Source organism: Platalea leucorodia (assembly GCF_965183815.1).
Source record: "Platalea leucorodia genome assembly, chromosome: 3".
In the NCBI taxonomy this organism is placed as follows: Eukaryota; Metazoa; Chordata; class Aves; order Pelecaniformes; family Threskiornithidae; genus Platalea; species Platalea leucorodia.
The window spans coordinates 68,485,397-68,508,687 of NC_138825.1; the positions used below are offsets into that span (position 1 = coordinate 68,485,397).

A 23,291-nucleotide genomic window follows, 5' to 3' on the forward strand; every position below is an offset into this window, starting at 1 on the left:
AAAAACAAGGCTCTCACTAGTTGCCCTGGGTGTTAGGATGAGTGTGAACAGGATGGTATGCAGTAACTTTCCCAACAAACCTAAGCTTCTTTCAGGCATTCTATAAAAGCATTTTGGAACTAGTCTGGGAACAAAACCGAGACTTATCAGCCCTTTTTGCAACTTCTTCCCTTTAAAATGCTTCCATAGAAGCAATTTCATTTCTTTGCATAGATCGTGTCATGTAAGGAGTCTGGTTCTGCCACCCTTGTCACATGCAACAATCCTGTCATGTATATTCAGCCTCATTGAGTTCAATGAGTTTTATTCATCTGAGTAAAGGTGGCAGATTTTATGAACCTTGCAAATATATTAGTAGCAGAGATGTCTCCAGTATCTTTTCCTCAGGCACATGAGCCAACATCGTATCCTATCACAGAAATGAGAACTAGCCTGGCTGTTGAGTTTACATGATGCAGAGGGACGGTGGCATTTGTGTTCAATTCTTGGCATGGAAGAGAGGCTGTGGTGCTGTGCTGCGGGGAAAGGACACTCAGTCTTGCTGGGGAAAGCAGAGGGTAGGGAGGAGGCGTGAAGTAAGATCCTAGTAAAAGGCCTGTGTTCAATGTTCAAGACTTAATAAGTATTGTGATTTCCTTGTGCTGTACAGATGACCACAGTGATTTAATACGGTTTGCTAATACATGTTTGACAAAGCTATAATGTCACCGTGATCCTTGAGGGACCGACCTGGTTATCATTCCCAGACATTACTGCTCAAGAAGACTGCATTTGAGAGGGGAAAGCCATTTTCAGCTGAACACAGACCACGATCACTATGCCTGAAGAGAATACAAGTGTATTTAAATAATAAGATATTTGCTTTGCAAAAGATTGTCATAAGCTTTTGCACAGACCTGTTAGCTTAAAGGCTTATCTCTTTTAATGCTAAGAAGTATTTCCAGTGTGTTCTCACTGAAGGCCTGCTCAGGAGCAGCTGCTTCCGCAGCACTCCATGTGTGCATAAGCCCTTAGTGAGATGGCATTTTCTGTTTGGATGATCAACATGCACATTTTTTATATATCCAGCCTTTGTGCCTGGGAAGATAAGAAGAATCTTCTCCCTGCATTCTTCTTTAAATGCCAAAAGCGCTTTTGTTTAAATACGACGTGTCAAGCAAATGCTTTTCTACCACACTTTTCCCAATAAGAAACCACTATTTATTCTTGCTATCTCTTCACTTAACACGTTTGATACTTTTCCTACCTCTCCTAAGACTGCCCAAGTGTTTTCCCAACATTGTTTCACTTTGATGTGCCTGTACCGTGTTACCTTTCAACTCCTTGACACCATATTAAAACTGATAGCCTCTGAAGAGAAAGAGTTTTCTTGCTTATACTTCATGTATAAGTGGCAGGTTGTTGCTGCTATTTTTTTTAAATTTTCCTCCCTCCTTTTTTTAATGCACCTGTGTGCTGGGAGTGTTCTTGCGCTTTGCGATAATGTATCTCTTTGACGAGCTTCCTGTCTCTTCTCTCGGGTTTTTGTATTTTCTAGGATAGCCTTTTACAGCTCCTTCTCTGGGACTGATAAATCCTATGGGTCTGAACTAAGTGTCAGCCGCTGGCAGGCTGCGCAGGAGGAGGGATTACCCTGCCTTTGCCTTGCTGCTGTTGCTCTTGCCCCAGCCCGCTGCTGCTGGCCACCGCCAGAGAGGGGGTACCGGGATGGATAGCTCAGTCCGGCCATTTTTATGTTCTCAGGTAACTTTAAATTCCTCATGTGTGTTAAGATTTGGGAGCATGTGGAAATGGCTACACGGTGTCTCGAGGGCCTGATCCCACCAGGATTTAAGAAATGCCTGTACGTACAAGTGTCTTATTCCCACGCTCTCCGTGACACTGTCCCTGAGGCTCTGGGAGCAGCAGTGCCAGCAGCCAGCGGCTCAGGCCAGCCTTGAAAAGCGCAGGGCTTGCTTAGCTCTTCCTAGGGTGGCCTCAGGAGTTATGATCTTTCTTTCTTGCAAATACACTGGCTCCTTCGTAATCCCCCTGGTCCCCACAGCACAGACAAAGCGGGGCTCAGGGGGTTGCCCCACAAGGTCCTGCAGCTACATTGTCAGCAAAAAGACTCTTCTCCTTTTTCCACCTTATTCCAGCTGCCTGTTCTCCTTAGGTTCAGTGATTACATCTGTTAGTATTTTGGGGCCTAACATCGCATGAAAGGAGAGGTAGAAACAGTCTTTCTTTCTAAAATGACTCTTTTCTCTAGTCCACAAGGCTGGTTTATACTGCCTCTATCTGTCCCGCCATACCTGCTGCAGTCCTTTCCTGCAAACATATGCACAATCAGTTCGTGCAGCTCTTCCCCACAGCTACAAATGGTTTGCAGAAGGAATTGAGAGACATTAAGGATTTTATTTCATTGCATTTTCTGTCCTGGAGAGTTTGGTTAGGCATGAATCAGTTAAAAAACGTTAAAAAATTATCATGTTTTTCCTAGATAAACATGTTACATAAATAGAGTCATTTTTTAAGTAGGTATAGATGCCTTGTAACAAATCTTTATGTGATTCTGCCTCCATTCCTCATCCTCTGAACCCCATTTTGAGTGACTATCTGTGCTTCCCAGCTGGAGCAGCCCTTTTCAGCCGATGCAGTCTGGCAGGTCTGCAGCCCCAGGCTCCCCTGGGCTCTCCTAGAGATCCCTACCAGCCCCTGCCTGGGGCAGCTCTGCACTTCATGCCACGCAAGTTGTTCTTAAGATGCCTCATGGCCCATTTTGTCTCATCTGTAGTACAGAAGATTAGATACAAAATGAGTTTAGGTTCAGATCTACAAGCATATTCAAGTTCTTAAATTGTATCAAACACATCCTACTGGGTGTTAGGAGCCCAAATACCTCTGTGGATATGGGCTGTAAGCACTTCAAACTTAAATAGAACAGAGCCCAGCAAGTGCTCTGATGTCCAGCATCACCGCAAAAATGAAATAGCAGTGGGAGAGGTGGTATCAAACTGAGATTTTTCTTCAAAAATTAAACTGAAGGAAATATCAGACCTTTTACAGGTGCCAGCTCTTTGCACTCTGTATATGAAGGCTTAACATGAGATCTGAAAAAGGCAATATGCTCCTCCTGGAGCCACCAAGGTTAGGGTGAGGGAAATGTTGTAAAAACAGTGTATCATCTTGAATCTCACCGCCTTCCCACCAATAGTGGGAACTGGAGGTCCACAGCTCAAAACACCCTGCCGAGGGGGGCAGGCAGCATGCCCTGGGCTGAAAAAGTAACTAAGCAGTTTGGTTTTGGGAAACGCAGGGGTTTTTTAATGTTGTGTACCAACAGTTAAAGTACTTATACTAGGTTCAGTTTTGTTTTCTATATCTGGAAGGGTCCAAATCTACATCTTCTGCTTCCCAGCAAAACCTCCTAGCTGCCAAGTTAAAGGCTGCCCTGGACAAGAATGTCTTTGCTCTCCCTCCATACCTGGTAGGTGTAGAGGAGAGTGCTTTTTTCCACCAGCAAAAAGCACATAATTATGCATTAGAGAGCACAGGCTGGAAAGGAAGAGAGCCCAAATAATTCTGCACAGATTAGGGATCACAGAGCATAAAGTAGACTCAGGAGAGGAAGGCGGGGGCTCCTCATCAGCCCCACAGAGCTGTGGGAGGGCTGCAGGGTTCACCACTATTGCCTAAGCTTTGAGGATGGTCAGGATCTTCCCTGGGGGATTTTTATTCTCCTAAGTTCTTTCTTTATCATGTATCCATTTCTAACCTTCCCTCCTGAACGTTGTTTGTTTCAATCCCCTTAAGCTCATCATTGGCAAACGTGTACCGAAGTTTAGCTTCCTGGCTGTCCGGATCTGCAGCCACTTGTGTTTATGCTTTCTTCTAAGAGCACCTCTGTGAAATAGAAACTGGCCCTGCTAAATGCCAAGCAGTCCTCAGTAAAAAGATTATACATGTAACAGGCATGAAAACAGGGCTGCAAACCCCAGACTAATGCTGAATAAGAAACCCCCATCTGTTTTGCGAATCGTCCTTGCTGGGCAAACCCCTGCTTTGGTAGTTGTCAGCTTTTGCTGGCCCTAACTAGCAATCAGACACCTCCAGTGCTCTCCCATCCTTCTCCAAAGACATCCTACCATACCTGTACTGCCTTCTTTTGATACTTTCCTCTCTGCTTATTTTCTGACACCCGTATGTTTTCTTACTAGGATGCACCTATTCTGTTTCAAGATCCCTGGCTCTGCTTTACTTGTAAGAATCCACCATCCCGTGTTTTGTCTAAACTCTTACATGTGCTTCAACATCCAAAGTGCAGTTGCTGGCCTTTACCTGACTGGTTGGCACGCTGGATTAGGAAAAAATGCCTGAAATAAATACATAAATGCCCAATGCTGTATTAAGAAATGTTGCTCTTTTTCAAAATACCGAAGTATTTCCTAATGTTATCATAAATTCAGGTAAGGAGATATTTGCTTTTTAAAAATGAGTTTTACAAATATCCCCTGAAGTGCAGCAGTTTGCAACTTTGTTTTCCTTGTTTGTATTAATGGCTCTTTTTGTTTTCTCAAAGCACACCTTAGGTTAAATCTAAGTTAACCACAAAAAAGGTCAGATTTTTTTCCAAACTTTTCTGGAGCACAATAAACTTAATATTTTAACAGCTGGCAGCTGTGGTAATTACTTTTAGATTATACCTAAAGTCTGTTGGAATCTAATTACTCTGATCTATGAACCAGGTAATTAAGGTAAAAACTCCCACATTTTGTTAGACCTCATTAATGTATTTCCTTTGAAAATTGTTAGCTAATGACGGTACATTAATGTTTATCCATGAAACAACAATGAATAATTAAAAACTTTGTCCCAGGACATTAAAGGACAGAACAATGTTTAACTGCTCAATGTCTTGATAGTTATTTCTTAATTCGCAGTGCGAATATCGTGCAAGTTTTGGGGAGAAAGGACCAATCAAACTGGGAAAGTGGCACGGAAAGACACAAATAATTTTCTTTTCCTTCATTTACTTGGTATCTGGTTAATAATTCAGGAGGTGTGGAGACTCCCGAGGAGCTGATATTTCTCCCGCTGCCTGGAGCTGGACTAGCAGCACAAAGAGATGCAAGGGCTTGTGCCCAGCAGGCACGCAGTCGCTGGCCATTTCGTATGGAAAGCGCTGCCGGGTGTAGCATCACCTTTCAGGCTGTGGATGGGCTCCCTCACACTGGTCCTGCAGGTGTGGAGACACTGCTTCCCAGCACCACTCTCCTGCGTGGGTGGGAGGGCAGGCTGTTCAGGGCAGCCTTGCAAGGTGCCTTCTGGAAAGGTCCTTGCTCAGCTGCTACTGAGGCAGCGAGAGCTTCTTTCAGGCACTCTGGTCCTGGGGGAAAAGCTGGGAGTCCAAATCTCACCCCTAACATCCATGGAAAAACTGTGAGTGTTGTACGTGTGTCAGGAAGGCTGTTGCTACAATGGCTACAAATGAAATGTATGTGAGTGCATCAGAGTGAAACTGTGTGCTCCAGCAGAAGAGCGGGTGGCGCATGCATCTCTCCTTCCAAGTGAGGGGGATGGGACAGAGTTACCAACCGAGATGCTAGGTACAACCGAAACTGTGCGGCAGACCTAAAATGGTGGCAAAGCAAAGCTGCTTTCCCTTATTTTTACTTATGAGTCTAAAAGGCTTGTGTTATTCTTAACTATGCTGTAGTGCAAGCTATAATCTGATAGGACGCAGCAGGCACTGGCTCTATTGCTGTCCTCTGCTCTCCACCATGGAAAGGGAGCTCCAGCCGTGCATATTCTCTGGGGGAAGTTTTCATAAGGATGGAGGATCAAAGTCAGGAGATTTCCTAAGAAACTTCAACCTCCGGCTGCCTGCGGGTGCCTTGTCCCTCTTGCCCACAACCTCTGATGCCAGCTGTTATAATTAATTCCCAATATGTGTTATCACCCAGAAGACCGGGATCAGCACTTGGGTCTGAGTGTGCCAGGCGCTGGGAGGACACACAGTGCAAACACATCTCTCCCTCAGTAACCAAATCTAACATCTGACATGCTGCAATAAGAAGGGTTAGACATGGGGGAATGGAAAAACAACCTGTGGCTGTACAGCCTACATAATCACATAAATCGATAGATAGATCAATGTTTTCTTGAGGTAAATGAAATTAATCAAATACCAGAAATCTCTGTTGGTCATGTAAGAGCTGCTACAGAATAAGCTCATTTACTTCAGGACTTCTCAGGACTGGCTCCACAGTACCACACGAGACACTTACTTGTTGCAAGGCAGCATACCGAGGGGATCCATCTGTACTCAAGTATTTAATCCCATAAACCTGAAAGCTTCAAATTTGATTGCAGCTGGTCTGCAAAATAATGACTTTGGTGGGAAACAGTTGAGGCATTGGTTTTGGATCAGAACTTCAAAGAAAAGTTTCGGATGATCATCTGTTAGACCATCAAGGACCTGAGTAATTACATATCTGGTGGGATCCCTGTATACAGGGAAAAGAACAGTCTGAAACATAATATAATTTGCCTGTATTTAATTTTTGTCTCCAATAATGATACATTATTTATAAAGTCCAAAAAACCAATAAAGTAAGATTTTCTGTGAGGTGTTTTATTTATAAGGAAATGAGTTAAACAAATGAGCTAATTAGAAAAATTACGGATAAAAATGTTGATTCAATATGAGAGAGATGCACACATGGCTACTCAGGAAATCCTGCTGTAAGAAATTACCAAGGCCAGATTACCAGACACATATCTGCTAAAAGATTAAATCAATCAATGTTGGAACTGCTTTTTGTCAAGAAACTAGGTGCTGTCAAATCCACTCCTTTCAAATCATTATATATTCCCACTGGGTCAAACTTCTGGCTCGAAGCCAAGTCTTCAATCAGTTTTCGTCCTATTTTTCTTCCTGCTTCAGTAGACATAGCCTTTTGCCAGAGCTTCAGCAGCAATCCTCCTTGGAAAGAAACACAACATGACATTGTCAAATTAACATGGAGCACACGCAGCTTGCGGCACGCAAGGGATGAAGCACACGTCTGGCAACAAACACCCACCACTCTCCTGTGGACAGTGAAATGTAGACAAAGCTGGAGCGTGCTGATGGGGTAATAATTGCCTACAACTGTGTAGGGACACACAGGCCATTCATTCAGCTCAGGATCCTTTGTATTGATAGGCAACTGGGCTTGTTCCCTTGTCACCAGTGTTACAAGTCAAAATGATTGAAGATGCTTGTTAAGGTCTTGTTCTGCAATTGCACGTAGCTTTATGGCTTATGAAGCAGTAGCCTGGTAGTTATAATCATGTACGTCTTTGTTTATACTCTAAATCAACCAAGAATTCGCACTTCTGCCAGCTAAGGCCTCAAGTTAAAGAAGCAAATGATCCTAATACTTTCATCCAGGCAATGAGCAGCAGCTCTCTAGGAAGCGTGCCTGAACAGTCCAGCATTAGCACCAGTTTGCAGGATAGTCATTGCCTGCTCCCCAGTCCTCTCAGTGCTGAATGGTGAATAAAGGTTCACAGAGGTTTATGGTGAATAAAGGTTCACAAAGGTTTATGGTGAATAAAGGGTTCACAGAGGAAATCCAAAGGTAAAAAAAGTCTACTAGAAAACCAAGACGAGTTTATTCTCCTGCAAAACCTGCTTTTGTATAAAACTGGCAACAGCGAAGAACTGAATTTGCACAGTATTGTACAAGGGAGATGAGGAGTTAATAAGAGAAGGCAGCTAATGGTCCTCTTGCATAGGAGGACGGCAGGAAAGGTGAGGACAGCAGGAAAGGTCTCAAATAACAAGGCATCTGCTGTTCTGCCTTCAGATATCAGTGAGGGGCAGAGCGTAAAAAGTAAAGCTTCTGACTGTCTGTGAGTCAAGAAGCCTTAGAGGTAGCACAGCACTCTCTCAATACAGGTTCCTGCGGGACTGGCAGAGGCAGCTAGAGGAAAATAAAGAGTAATCAAACTCTGAATCAAGAAATCAAATCTCACTCTGGGTTGCACAGGGTCCCATTCTAAGAGGTACTGAGACCCTCTATCTGCAGCTGAAGTTTGCAGCACCAGAAGAGGACTCCACATCTCACAGGATGTATTTAAAAGTTTGAGGAATTTAACTCTACAAAAACAGTATTGACATTTTGTCATCTGAGTTTGTAGCAATAAGATCTAGTGTTTCAGGTCCCTGCTGAGGCTGTGGATCCAGACCCAAGTAAAATTTAGTTTAAAGCTCCTTTTCTGGTCTGCAAAGGAGTCGCCAGGTTGAGTTAGCAGGCATTTAAATCTCAGCTGAATGCAAAGCCCATCCCTTCAAAGCGGAGTCAGGGAAATCTCTCACCTGCAAAAGCAAGGGATTTCAGCTGCAGATTTCATTATGGCTGCACCTGCATGAAACTTCTTCATCCCTCCCTTTCCTTCCCTCTACCGTGTTCGGCATCCGTGCCTCTTCTCCTCTCTCCCTCCAGTGCTGCCCTCATCTGCTCTGCTGCCCTGGTGCTCGGCTCCCTCCTTGCTGCCCTGCTGGCGCAGCTTTGCCTTGCTGGGCCCCCTGCCCTGCGGGAGGTAGGTCAGGAAACCCTGAACTGTGTCACAGGCTACCAGGCGTGGGACAGAGCGGTTAAGGTCCCTATTAAGACTACGAGCACCCCTCGTGCTATGTGGAAGGTGCGCAGGCAGCACTCTGTGATGTGAGGATGCTCTTTTGTAACACTGAATAGCTTCATTAATGAACGGCCTTTTTCAGCTATAAACACAGCTAGTGAGAGAATTTTCACTGAAATGAATAGACAGAAGAACCAGCTCACAAAACAATGCCATAGCTCTGGATATTAGTTTTCCAGTGTATTTTTATATTGTGCTTTCATTTAAGGATTCAAAATAGCTTTTCTTCACAAAGGGCAAGCAAAAATATCCAACCCAGCAATACCTAGGAACGAACTGAAACCTCGAGAGGGTGTAATTCTGTGTCTCACCGCTGGATGGTGATGCACAACTGATTTTAGCGAACGTGATGAAGCCAGCATTGTCTAAGGATACAGTTTTGCTGGGACAGATTATATTCTCTGTTAAACCAAAGATTGAGACAAAACCAAAAAAACCCCAAACCAGAACACTTGTGGATGCACAAACTGTTGTTCCTGATCATTTGCCCATTATTTTGTAATGACCTCAACTGATCTAATAACTTCATTTACAGCTTGAACAGTTTCAGGTTTAACTGGCGAAACACAAACTAGTGTCCGTGTTTCTGAAGTTCCTGTGAAAACTGGAGAAAAAAAAGTAAGATCCAGTTTGCTCCAGCAAACGATGCATTTGTCTCATGTGAAATCCTCACTGCGTGTCATCAGTATCCCATTGCTGCATTTGCTCTCTGGTGTGTTGTTTACTTCTGGTTGTATTTTTAGCTGTACCGTTTTATTGTTAGTCTCTAGGAAGTGTTTATACTATCGTAAATCAAAAATCAGTGTGTTCACGTGGAGAAATGTGTAGAAGCAGGGAACAAGATATTAAATATGCATGGATTACGGACATTTGTATGTTGGGCTCGTACCTGTTAATTGATTTGCTTTGTGAAGAACTCTCAGTGAAAGCAAGACTCTATTTTGCTGTGGACTGAAGTCACTAATGGATGGGAGGACATCCCCTTCCACCAGCATCCTCGGGGGCAGGAAAGCCTGGAAGTTGTTTGTGGTCTGTAAATCTGTAGAGAAGTGTGTGGCTGCAATGAAATCTACAGCATTAGCCCAGTCTTCACCGAAATTTGCTTCTGGATCAGAGAGATATTTTAAGCTGAAAGACATTAAAATAAAAATATAATAGATAATTGAAATCCACTGTAGAACACATCAGTCTATCATTTATCCCAAAGATGTTTTGTTCAGTGTAAAATCCTGAGCAGTCTCAGTGCCACAGTGACTTAAAGCCACCTTCAGCACTTTACCCATAATTTCTCCTGACATCACTGCCTCTGGCCAGATGACACAGCTCCTGACTCAGGCCCTGGCTCCCAGAGAGGATTCAGCATCTCATGTTAAGCCCACGGCCTGCCCACCCATTGCAACCTGGGCAGCCATCTCTTGCTGGTCATCACATGCTCCCAGAGAGCAGAAGTAAGAGCAGAGCCTAAAGAGTAGAGGCCTAAAGTAGGAAAGCTCATGTGGACTTTGTTCAGATACTGTCCTTCCAAAGAAGCATGCAGGTGGGAAGATCCCCCTTGGCCACCTCTCTCGTCCCCGTACCTGTCCTGGAACCTGGGCAGCGCATAAGCAATGGAGGCGACGTGCGCCCTCCACATGAGATGGAGGGCATCATCCAGTTTGAAGGAGGAGAAGGTTGCAGGGCTCATGGCTTTGTGTTCTGCAGACAACAGATACTGCAGTAACAGGGAGGAAAAAAGGCAGAGAAACGGGGTGGTGGTTTAAGCCGGCTGAATTTTTCAGACTTACGCACATACCTCACAAAATAGTAAGTTTGCAAGCTAAGGGAAATTGCTTTTGAGTAGTTAGAATATGCTGCTTTGTAAGTAACTATGATGTCTGACACAGGGAGAAAAAGATCATTAATACAGATTCATAAAGTGAATACGTATCCCCACTGAAGCTAACTGGAGTCGCCAGTTCTTTGGCTTCAACAGAGTGAGGGGTTTACCTACATAATCTAGGTATTCTATCACAATAATTCAGTGGATTTTTGTATCTGAGTGCCATGGAAGTTTCTGTGCTGAAATATTGGATTCCTTGAAAACCTGTTTATACTCTTTTGGCCACAACTTTCTGGAGATTTTCAGAAAAGAAGAAAATAAATCTTAATGGTTATCATTATGGCTATTTGAGGATCAGATCTTTTATAATAACTTCTGAAACACACTGCTTAGGAAAAATAATCTTAAGAAAACAAATCTGGTCTTGCTCCTAAAACCTCTACCTTCACTCACAGTTGCCAAGAGGGACTTACGGTTTGAATTTTCTGATCATTATCAATTATTTGACTACTAACAAAAATGTTGAATATAGAAGTCTATCTATAAAAATAGTTATTGAATCTATGAAGTAAGAAATATTGTCATCTTTGGGATTAGGGAACAGCTGAATTAGGAGGGAAGAGAATATCTACTTGCACAAGTAAGTGTCCTTCTGAATGAATTTTCAGCATTTTCAGTTTTTCAGATGTTCAAAGGAATAAATGAACCCTATAAAACCAACACAAGGCCATTTCTCAAGGGTAACATTCTATCTTGCGTGCTTATTTTGCATTGCTAACATAAGCAGAATAGCAAGAATACAAATATAGCTATTAACAAAACAGTCTCTTGGGACAGACTCCAAAATACAGAATTATCTTAAAGTAAGGGAAAAAATCCATAACCCGTAAAAATCCTGCCCTTCTTAACTCTGACTCACGTTATGTCATGTTTTTCATTTTTTTTGCTTGTTACTTTTATATCAAGCTGTTATTGAAAGCAAACCAAGCTCTCTGAGTCTTACAAATAACAGTAATAATATTTTTAAAAAGTAATATCCTGATATCATTTCCTACAAAATATTTAAAAAAGTAAAATTATTTACTTCAAAATAGGCCTTCCACTTATCCATGAGCTTGGGAATGCGAGACCGGCAGTCGGCAACACTGTAACAGAAATCAGCTCTTCGCTCCTCTGGTGGCAATATTTCTATCTCGTACTGCAGCTGCCCAAAGAGGCCAGCCTCCACTGCCCCCAGAAAGGGTATCACAGCCAGGTAGTAGTTCATACCTGTAACAATCATTTAAAAGGTGGATGTGTTAACTACATGCAAATGAAATATTCCTGCATAGAAAAATGAAAACTCTCCCATACCAAATGCAACCATTTCAAATTGCCACTGATACAACTGTGTTCAGCAGTGGGACGTATATACCGAAATGCACTGATGATGATATCTGTATTGATTTAGATATGATTTGTAATATTCATTTATATATTGTCCTTTAATAGCCTTGTATGAGCTTAGTGTGCTATACTTCGCAGGAAAGGACAAACAACTGAAAAAAGTTTAATCTTTATAGGTTGTCATGGACAGGTCATCAAAAGTCTCTCAAATATTAGTTGGAAACTAAGTAGAGAAAGACTAAGTGGTACTCCATGAATATTGTTTTCATTAAAAATCTCTTCTATGCATGCTAGGTATAAGAAAGGAAAAGGCAAATACTAGTGATATTTTACTGGAAAATACTAATTTTGCTTTTAAAAAAGATTTTGCTCACTGAAAACTTCTTGGAAATTACCTCAGTTTGTTTTAGACTTATTTTAGGATAATGGTTTCCTTTGGTCTGATCCATAAGTTGGAGCAGTCAGACCCAGCACATAGGAAAACCAGGTTCAGTTCTCACCTGTGCCAGACCCCATCTCCAGTGAGAGTGCCCATAGGGCTATTTGGTATTCCTCATTTGAAAGGAGGATTTTAAATTCTCCTCTTAATTGTGTCCTTTTTGTAGAAATAAAGTTTAATAACTTTCAGTGAAGAAGGAGCCTGAAGACCAGCTGTTGTCCCTCTTGGGTGGGTAGTCCTGAGCCGTTGCGCTGAGAAGTCATTTGCTCGTGCTGGGTCTCAGGGCCACGGACTGCCTAGGTGTTTTGTACACAGTCCCAGCAGTGAGGACCAAAATCGTCAAAACCTGACCACCTTCCATGTATCCCTGTCCTACTCATGGGAAACTGGTGTTCCACCTCCTGTATGTGGGCCTGGCTGGGAATTCAGGAGGAAATGTATAGCCAGTCAGAAGAGCAAAGGAAAAGTCCCAAGTGGTGAGAAGACAGTGTCACACTGGGAGTCATTGTTGAGCTGGACCTTGCTTCTTATTCACTGTTTTCATGAGAATTGTTGAAACCTGGATTTCACATCAGAAAGTACTTACAGTCTTTTAAATGGGCTTGCATATATTACATATTTATACCTGCGTGGGGGACTCAGAGGGCAGAAGACAATGCAGGAAAGGACCATACTGAATATTATTCTAGGCAAAAAGGACTGAACTTCTTGAGCAGGGAGCGTCTCATACATCTTGGGGCATATTAAATGGGAGTTTCCAGTTTAAGCTCATTGCTGGCTTTGTATGACTACTCATGCCAGAGAGGGCTGCCCTGAAGGCCAGCCAAACCACTTACATCCTCAGATGTAAGACGTAAGAGACGTTTCTGTGAAGTCTGAAAGACTTTTTTGCATGTTCCTGCTGCAACAGGGTAAATCAAGGCTGAGTTTATTCATTTTCTGGAGGCAACAAAATTGGTATGATGCAAATGTGCAGTGTTTAGAAGTGAAGAGCAGGAACGCAAACACTGAGAAAGTAAAGGTAGTGGTTTCTGTTTCAGGAAGGTCCCCTGCTTGCACAGAGCTATGCAATGGCCCTTCTTACTTGTCACTGCATGGGACACCTTCCCACAGAGCACCTAGTGCTAGTCACCCACAGAGATGGGAAACTGAACTTAGTAGCTGGAGTGAGTATCACAGTGAGCTTTGGTTTTAGTCTAAATTTACATTTTAAATTTACTCTATGCTTATGTCTTTGATCACTTGAAGATATAAGCATTTAACTTCTGGCTTACAGCCAGAAGCTTTGTTCCAAGGGCCCCTACAAGAAAGCGCTCATGTGGCAGGGAAGAGACAGAGCTGCTCACTGCAGTCCGCCAGCAGGTTTGGTGGAAAGGGGACTTGTGACAGGACAGCAGAGAAGCTGAGGGAGTGAGGGACAGAAGTGATGGAGGGAAAATGTGCTACAGGAAAAAGAACGTGAGGCTTTCCCTTCCCTAGGAAGGGAAAGAATATTTAAACTGGAGGACTTACAAGGCCTTTTACCTCCTTAAAAACAAAAAATATTTCAATCATTTTATTTCCTTTAGATACAAGTAGTGATTGTAACCAATAGGTCAGGCTTGTTCCCACCCCCCATCCTATCTGTCAGTTCTGTTTCTGAAAAAATAGAAGATAAACTTTCCAAAAGAGTCAGAGTTCCAGTTTCTGAAGAAAAATGGGAGTCTAAAAATATTGACTTTGACCTAGATCAGATAAAAAATAAATTTTAGGTTTTTTAAAATAATATGTTCATTCAGCTTTTGCATAATGGAAACAAAAACATCTTTTGGGGGATTCTATTGGACTGGTTGGAATATGTTACTCAGTTTGGGTGTAGGCAAATTAATTAAATATTTTTGATTTATCAAATGAAAAAAATTTAACTGTTGTTTATGTTTTTTCATGGGGTCAGAAAAAATTTGCCTTGTAAGATGAACTCTGGAAATCTAGGTATGCATTTTTGTTTGAGGATTCTTTTTCCATATAGACACTGATTGTAAAAATACCAGAGGGAAACAGGCTACACATGCTCTTGCACTTGAGACAGTGAGCACTGTAATATCGGTGCTTTCTCTATTGATGCTACAAGTGTTATTCCTTGGGCTGCCCTGTGCAACAATAAACGGATACCCTTGAGTTGCAGGTGGCATTCCAGATCACTTCCTTTCCTCTTCTGCAAAGCTCTTAGCTAGAAATGGATACAACGTTATTTTCCTTTCTATGTAAAAATCTGGTTATAGTATCCTGTCTCACACACTATTATTTCTCCCATGATCCTGGCAGTGGACCTACCCTTATGTCCCACAGGAAGATAAGGTGCCCTGCCACATCTACCAGGAGTGATGCCAACAGCACATATGGCTGAGTTAGCTCACAGGTGGTCCTTCAGTAGAGTTTGTCACTTTGCCTTTTCCCTGCACTGCCTAGTGCAAAGGGGGTTCCAAATTTGATACCACCATCATTGAGATGACACTGCTTCCTGCAATGCATATTTGCTTAGGTGTAATGGATAGACCCATTCTCCTGCTACATCTATGATATACATTTCTACAAATGAAATTCTTGTTTCTCTCAGGCTAAGAGAAACCACGTTTTAACTTGATCCCTCCAGTTCAACAGGGCAACATATGAATGGCCTGAATTATTAAAAGTAACCAGGAACTTTGGACATTTCCATTTTTGGGAAGACTGAATTATCTGGATGTGTATTTTTAGAGATATTGAGGAAAACACTGAAAATGTCAGTGGCATTGACATTGGAAATTCAGACCTTTACACTTCTCTCTGTCTTCAGTTTGTTGCTACTTATTGGAATAATGAGGAAAAAAACCCCAAAAAACCAAAAAAAACCCAAACAGAATTTCAGCCTACTAGAACTCCAAAGCCAATATTAAAGAGAACAGAAATTGTCTGATAGCTCATGTATACCAGGTCAAAGTATTAACTGAGTTTCAGCTGGGTACTTAAAAGCCTGCTGGATAAATGTTGCCAGTGCGATGAAGGTAATGAAGTTATTTGGATATTGTGGGCACAAAGTCTCCCTTTATTTCATTCTACTGACCACAGTGAAGTTGTGGAGGTGCAACTGAAGGCAGAAAAGTCCTGTCAGATTTGTATTACTGAGAGTGATGCAAGAACCACAAAGATCCTGCTTGACATTCTCACGCAAAGTTTTAATTTGAAGTGCTAGCATCTAAACTGAACAAATCTGCTCTGGAGTAATTGAAAACTGTAATTTCTACAAATGTCCACCAATATAGATACCCATCATGGTGTTTCTCACGTGTTCTTGCATGCATTTTTGCAGTCTAAACATTGTTAAGGCTGCAAATTTGCATTTTTTTCCTTCCTCAAATAAGTTATCAAAGTCAATTAGCTTTCATTTACTCACTCACACTTAGGTGTCTTGCTGCAAGTTTTCGATGGAGAACCATATAGCACTGGAATTACTTTGTAATACAGAAGTTTAAGGGCAAGAAAGATTCTAAATTGCCTTCTAGGACACTAACCATATTTCGGAGAAGAACAGTGTAATAGCGTATACTTACAGGACCACCAGCTTCTTACAGATATGCACAGGAGGTCTCCATCTTCATCGCCACAGGAAGTCACACTGGAAGGATCTGCTAATCTGCCTGAATCAAATGAGATAATACACCAAATACTTCTCAGTCTTTTTCACACATGAAATCCCACTGAGATGAAAAAAATATATAGGAGTAAAGCATGCAGAATTTTGCTCAGAGAAGCAGAACAATTACTGTTGTTTTGCTTCATAAACTAGTGTTCCTTGAGTAGTTGAATTTCTCAGTCAATACTTCATGCTGTGCATAGTAATTTGATTGTGTTTTACAGTTCAATTTATTCCTCACTGTAAATGTATTCTGAGAATTTATGGAACTGTCTGAAAGTAGGACATCGCAGTGATATTTTTATGGAGATATAAATACACGTGCACATACAGGCATAAACACACGCATAGCTGATGCATCATTTTCAATAGATGCAGGGCTGCTAGTGTAGGAGAGCTGCTTAACAAGCAGAATAGCACAAATTAAATGCACTAGTAATTGTCTCACCTAATTGGGTTGTGTGATACAGAATCCCTTCCAGTTTAATGATGCATGCAAACATGGCCTTACTGTGGAGCTAAGCATGCAAACATTGTTGTACCTCATTAGCAGGGTTTTCAAGCATCTGTGCTGTAGCAAACGTGCAAGACATTTCACAATTATTTGTGACAGCATGTAAGGCATATTTTACTTTAAGCACGTGATGTGGAAAAATAGCCTAATTCCTGACAGCATAATGTACATGTACATTATGTGGTAATTAGTCATGTAGTGAGTCAGGAAGTCTGCTTTGAGTGTATGATGTGAAATCACCATGGTCAGGTCCAATGACTTGAGCTATTCCAGAAGCTCCCAAACTCTGCCCTGCAGAGCACTTACTCTCTGACGAGTCAGCTGAATGCCAACATTGTCATTTCTGTCAGTTTAGAACTAAACCTCATCACATTCTTTAAAAACCAAACCAAATTTTCTGATACTTTTTACCTGAGAAGGAGAGATGATCATGAACCATGTACATACAGATTATCCTAATTATCCTCTCCAGCTGACTGGACAGAGCTTGTGCTTTGGGGCATGCTGCCTGCTCAAGCCTGTATCTTTCAGTAGCAGAGCACTGAGAGCATGAACTTGCAGTGGTGAGGAATGCAGTTCAACAGGATTTTTTTTTAAAGAAAAATGATACTTTTTAATATACAGAAAAAAATTTTTTTTCCAAGATTCTGTTTTGACACAGGGCAACAGAAATAGGCAAGAGTAGTTCACTGGTGTGCAAAGGGGATGAATGTGAAGGATGAAGGAAAAGAAGAAAAAGAAGACAAAATGCTGGAGAAGAATTGCACATGAGATTTACCAAAGATTGTTAGCCGAGGTGTTTTGGGAAGATGAAGAGTGCTGGACAATATTGGTGGTAATTATAAGATATGTATAAATTACTTGGAGCTGGAAGCAGTAACCCTACTTCCAGGTCTACACTCCAGGTTTGTCCTCTTTGCTCCCTCCTGTTCCCTGCGCTTAACATGATTGTTATGTCAGTCTTCAGGTCTACCCAAGCTATCTCAGTCTTTCTCTGTATTGACAGTGCCTCCCAATTTTTGTCTTTAGCAAATATGTGCAACCTCATCAGCAAGGTTTCTCTGCTATTTTTTGTGGCAAGGCTGTTAATGAAAAAGCTAAATGCAGTTATTCTCAAGAATGATAATTGAAGAACTCTGAGCATATCCTCCATTTAGCTGTAAACTTCCCTTAGCAACACTTGTCACTAAACTCTCTTTTAGGTGTTCCCTTACCAGATTTGAAATTCCCCTTTTCATTCCTATTTTGTAAAATGTCATTAAAAACTTTCATAGAATCATGGAATCATAGAATCGTTTAGGTTAGAAAAGACCTTTAAGATCATCAAGTCCAACTGTTAACCTAGCGCTGCCAAGTCCACCACTAGACCATGTCCCTAAGCACCACATCTACATGTTTTTTAAATACCTCCAGGGATGGAGACTCCACCACTTCCCTGGACAGCCAGTTCCAGTCCTGACTACCCTTTCGGTGAAGAAATTTTTCATAATATCCAATCTAAACCTCCCCTCGTGCAACTTGAGGCCGTTTCCTCTTGTCCTATCACTTGTTACTTGGGAGAAGAGACCGACCCCCACCTCGTTACAACCTCCTTTCAGGTAGTTGTAGGGAGCAATAAGGTCTCCCCTCAGCCTCCTTTCCTCCAGGCTAAACAACCCCAGTTCCTTCAGCTGCTTTTTATGAGACTTGTGCTCTAGATCCTTCACCAGCTTTGTTGCCCTTCTTTGGACACGCTCCAGCACCTCGATGTCTTTTTTGTAGTGAGGGACCCAAAACTGAACACAGCATTCGAGCTGTGGCCTCACCAGTGCCGAGTACAGGGGACGATCACTTCCCTAGTCCTGCTGGCCACACTGTTCCTGATACAAGCCAGGATGTTATTGGCCTTCTTGGCCACCTGGGCACGCTTCCAGCTCATATTCAGCCAGCTGTCAACCAACACCCCCAGGTCTTTCTCCACTAGGCAGCTTTGACAGTGACAGGTTAACGGTTGGACTCGATAATCTTAAGGGTCTTTTTCAACCTTAAGGATTCTATGATTCTATGATTCCCGCCACGCTTCCCCAGCCTGTAGCATTGCATGGGGTTGTTGTGACCCAAATGCAGGACCTGGCACTTGGCCTGGTTGAACCTCATACAATTGGCCTTGGCCCATCAGTCCAGCCTGTCCAGGTCCCTCTGCAGGGCCTTCCTGCCCTCCAGCAGATCAACACTCCCACCCAACTTGGTGTCGTCTGCAAACTTACTGAGGGTGCACTCGATCCCCTTGTCCAGATCATTGATAAAGATATTAAACAGAACTGGCCCCAGTACTGAGCCCTGAGAAACACCACTTGTGACCAGCTGCCACCTGGATTTAACTCCATTCACCACAACTCTTTGGGCCCGGCCATCCAGCCAGTTTTTCACCCAGTGAAGCGTACACTTGTCCAAGCCATGAGCAGACAGCTTCCCTCGGAGAATGCTGTGGAAAACAGTGTCAAAGGCTTTACTACAGTCCCGGTAGACAACATCCACAGCCTTTCCCTCATCCACTAAGCGAGTCACTTTGTCATAGAAGGAGATCAGGTTAGTCAAGCAGGACCTGCCTTTCATAAACCCATGCTGACTGGGCCTGATCACCTGGTTGTCCTGTACGTGCTGCGTGATGGCACTCAGGATGATCTGCTTCATAACCTTTCCCAGCACTGAGGTCAGGCTGACAGGCCTATAGTTTCCCGGATCCTTCTTCCGGCCCTTCTTGTAGATGGGCGTCACATTTGCTAACCTGTAGTCGACTGGGATCTCCCCATTTAGCCAGGACTGCTGCTAGATGATTTAAAGTGGCTTGGTGAGCACTTCTGCCAGCTCCCTCAGTACCCTTGGGTGGATCCCATCTGGCCCCATAGGCTTGTGTGTGTCTACGTCATGTAGCAGGTCGCTAACCATTTCCCTTGGAGTATGGGGGCTTCATTCTGCTCCCCATTCCTGCATTCCAGCTCAGGGGGCTGGGCACCCCGAGAACAACTGGTCTGACTCTTACAGACTGAGGCAAAGGCGGCATTAAGTACCTCAGCCTTTTTCCTTGTCCTCTGTCACTATGTTTCCCCCCCCATCCAATAAAGGATGGAGATTCTCCTTAGCCCTCCTTTTGTTGCTAATGTATTTATAGAAACATTTTTTGTTGTCTTTTACAGCAGTAGCCAGATTAAGTTCTAGCTGGGCTTTGGCCCTTCTATTTTTCTCCCTGCACCACCTCATAACATCCTTGTAGTCCTCCTGAGTTGCCTTCTCCTCCTTACAAAGGTCGTAAACTCTCCTTTTATTCCTGAGTTCCAGTCAAAGCTCTCTGTTCAGCCAGGCCGGTCTTCTTCCCCACAGGCTTGTCTTTTGGCACATGGGGATGGCCAAAGAAGGGAAAGAGGAGAAAGCTTGCCTGAACTCCAGCCAAATTCTTCTTGCTGCTGTCTGTTGGCCAGCTAGTTGCCTGCTTGGATTTTGCTTACTCTACCTCCTTTTCCTCCTTTTCCTCATTTTCACTTAGCAGTTAATTTTCCATTAGGTGTGACTAAATGCTGGCAGCCTTCCTTCAGCACCAGCTGCAGCGCCTCTGCTTCTTCCAAACATACAACTTCAGCCAAACCACCACCTCACAAAACTACAGATTGCAACCAATAAAGAAAATAACAGGCAGACAGAAGCATTTGCTTACACCTGGTTACCAGCAGGCACAAGTTCCTGAAAACGTCATTGACTTTTATTCCTTCCTTCCCACCTCTCCTGGTTGGTAGAACAAGGCAAGTCAACTCCAGCTTTGAACAGAAAGCTTCACTGCAAGCTGTGTGTGAGGCAGTGTGTGGGAGAACACGTTCTCTGATAAAGCCCTCGATAAGATACTGCAGCCTTAGCCTCAAAGGGCCTTTCACACACGTTTCTGTGTCTGCTTCCCTGGCATGGCCAATAAGCAAACAAGAATGACCGCCCCAGATAACAACCAGCTTTTGGGGGATGAGCTATTAGAATTTGGACATAATTTAAAAAATAAAACAAAACCAACTAACCAACCAACCAAAAAAAACCCAACAAACAGAACAAACCTTAATTTTGTAAAGAACATATTTAGAAAATAATGAGGCTACTACTAAACTGATCAAAAATGGCAAATGGTAACAAATTCTCAGATGGAGAGGTGGACTTTCAATTATCTGTATTAGAAATGAAACTCAAATCACTGATAAAGGATCATAACATTAACAACCCAAAAACCCCTATCAGTTAATGATTTAAGAACCGCACTGCAGAGTGCAGGACTTAAAATATACCTACTGTAAATTGGAACAACTGAGAATATCTTTTCAAAGATTTTCAGCTAACTGAAATATTACCCATCTAAACCACAGATCTTCTGGATTCTGACCAGTCCCGTGTTTAGCAATACCTTTTTCTATTAGGAGGTTTAACAGCTATTGCTCAACAAGGCAAGGGTGTTCCCGTCATTCAGTATTTCTCTTTCAAAACGGCAGCTTAGCTCAGTATGTCAAAATTTACACTGTCTGAGGCTATACGGGGCTTGTGATGCAGAAACCTTGGAAAGGATGATCCAAAGTGGGTCTGGTAAACACTTAGCTGTTCCAGTAGCTTAAGGACATAACTCATACCTGTACGAAATTGCCACCCATGCTGCAACGGTAATCCCCAGAGAATATTGCCAAAATTTTGGGATCCAAAGGCAGTAAAATATTTGGCTGAAGAATTTAGCAAGTTCTTGTACACTCCCAGTCGTTCTTGATAGTTCCAAGCATTGATGACAATTTTGTTATCCTTTACTAGGAAATCCAGCAGGTTTTCAGGGGCAAGGTCCCACAGAGGGGGATAGACATCTTCTCCAGTGGTATCTTTTTCACTTTGTGCGGTGGCAGTCACTGGACTCAGGGTAACAGTCACTATAAGAAGAGCATGTATGCCAAAGTAAGGCTGCATTGTGAAGGTTTGTGACCCAGGTGTCTGTAGCTGCAGGGTTTTTATCAAGAAAGGTGAGGGTTGGACAAAAAAGGGTGACTCAGATGCAGAGGTTTCCAGCTCCCTTCCCTCTTTCCTGTGACCTTGACATGGAGTTGCCAGATTAGCAAGCTGTGAGTAACGCTCTGTCCTCCCTGTGGCATCTGGGGAGCAGCAGCAGATGTTTAAGAGGGTTCAGTAAGACCAGAAAATGTCCAAATCTGTGCTGCCCGTGGAATATACCCACCCTCCCAAAAGGCTGAGGTGCTACAGTACTGATTGTACGGTTGCGTTATCAACCTTTTTGTCCCTGTGTTTGTTACTAGCTGTCACCTTCTCTTTCCCTGCCTAATTCCTTCAGGTAAAGAAGGGACAGCAATGCCACAGAGCTCACCCCAAAACAGGCACAGGCAGGGTTAGGTTAGGGCTGAGGTGCTCTGAGGAGGGCTCCAGGCGCCGACCAAGGAGTAGCAGTGACATAAGGCAGGTGCTGCCGTTGGCACCTTAGTCTTTTGGCCTTGGGACAACTGCCTGCAGCATTCAGATCCTAAAAGCATTGAAGGCAGCCAAATCAGCCTGGTTGCAGGCCGCACAGCACCTGGCTAGCTGTATGTTTAGTGTTTGTTTGTCTTGTGTGGAAATAGTTATTATGAAGACCTAAAGTCTCCTACTAAACCTCCATGATCTTGTAGACTCCAAAGGCAATACAAAGGCCACCCCTCCACTGATAAAATCAGTGTCTGACTAAGTTATGCTCCAACAAAAATGGAACTGTCCAGCTACGTTCACCTCACCTACTTCTAGGACTTTATAATCTCCAGCTGCTTTTTCTCAGACAAGCAATGGTTACAAAAGAGCACTCAGCAAACAAACACATAATTTCTTATCTGTGTAGCCTTTCTTTCACATGAGAAAAATTGCAAATGCCTAATTTCTTTGAAGTAATTCTGTGAGTTTTGGTTGGGCTTCATGTGTTTAAGTACCTTAAACCCCGGATGAGAGCAAGTCAAAACTGGCTGCAAACTTTTGACAGTAAATTTAAAAGAAATGTATCAGTTCAATTCAAAAATTTTCCATCTTCTCTATTTATTAAGGAGACTTTTTAGTAAATAGCATAATTTTTCAATGGTCACTTTTTATTTTTGGCTCCACTACTGAGAAAGAAACCCAAAGGCTTTTGAAAAACAATCAGTGTTCAATAGAGATTAGCACAGATCTGAGAACACTTTTCCTAATCATGCTGCCTGACAGAGGTTTCAAATAACCAAGTTGTTCTTTCATCACGTTTCTATGGATGGGATTTATCTAACCTAACTGTGGACATTTAAACATTAACCTAGCTATGTAGATTCCCTCCATACCCAAAGCAGAGGATCAGGTATGTCCAGAATGTAGCTCGTTTAAAATACATCACTGAGAGATGTATTGCTCTTGACTGACTGTAGAGGTAGTTGAAATTACAGGTTTAGCTTTAGACATAGAAAAAGACTTCTAGATTAAATAAAATCAATATTGTTTTTACCTACTTTCACATAATAGTTTCAGAAATGTTTTCAAAGGTATTTGTTTTTTCTTGAAAGATGACATTCTACAAAATAATGCTGAGGATAAATGTCAAGAACTGTGTTGTTTTTATATATATATATATATACATATAAGGCTCTAATTGAGGTAATGGGCAGTGAGACTCACCTGAAAAGCAAGGATCCTGAAAGGCATTAGCTAGGGCACAAGATATATGGAGGAAACCTGTAATTCTATGAAATAAAAGGCACAAAGGTCACAATAGCACTAGGGCAGAAGTTCTAGTTGGAAACATGAAGGAGTGAGGAGT

The 23,291-nt window shown here is 42.5% G+C and overlaps 1 protein-coding gene across 1 annotated transcript; it reads right to left on the bottom strand.

The window, feature by feature from the left end:
• Positions 1–6,838: 6,838 nt before the first annotated feature.
• Positions 6,839–21,439, bottom strand: LOC309588309 (protein LEG1 homolog; the record flags this gene model as incomplete). Its single annotated transcript, XM_082307390.1, is given in 7 exon segments — positions 6,839–6,862; positions 6,864–6,967; positions 9,560–9,798; positions 10,248–10,381; positions 11,574–11,758; positions 15,884–15,970; positions 21,118–21,439. Coding segments are annotated over 7 exon segments (1,095 nt in total).
• Positions 21,440–23,291: the final 1,852 nt, after the last annotated feature.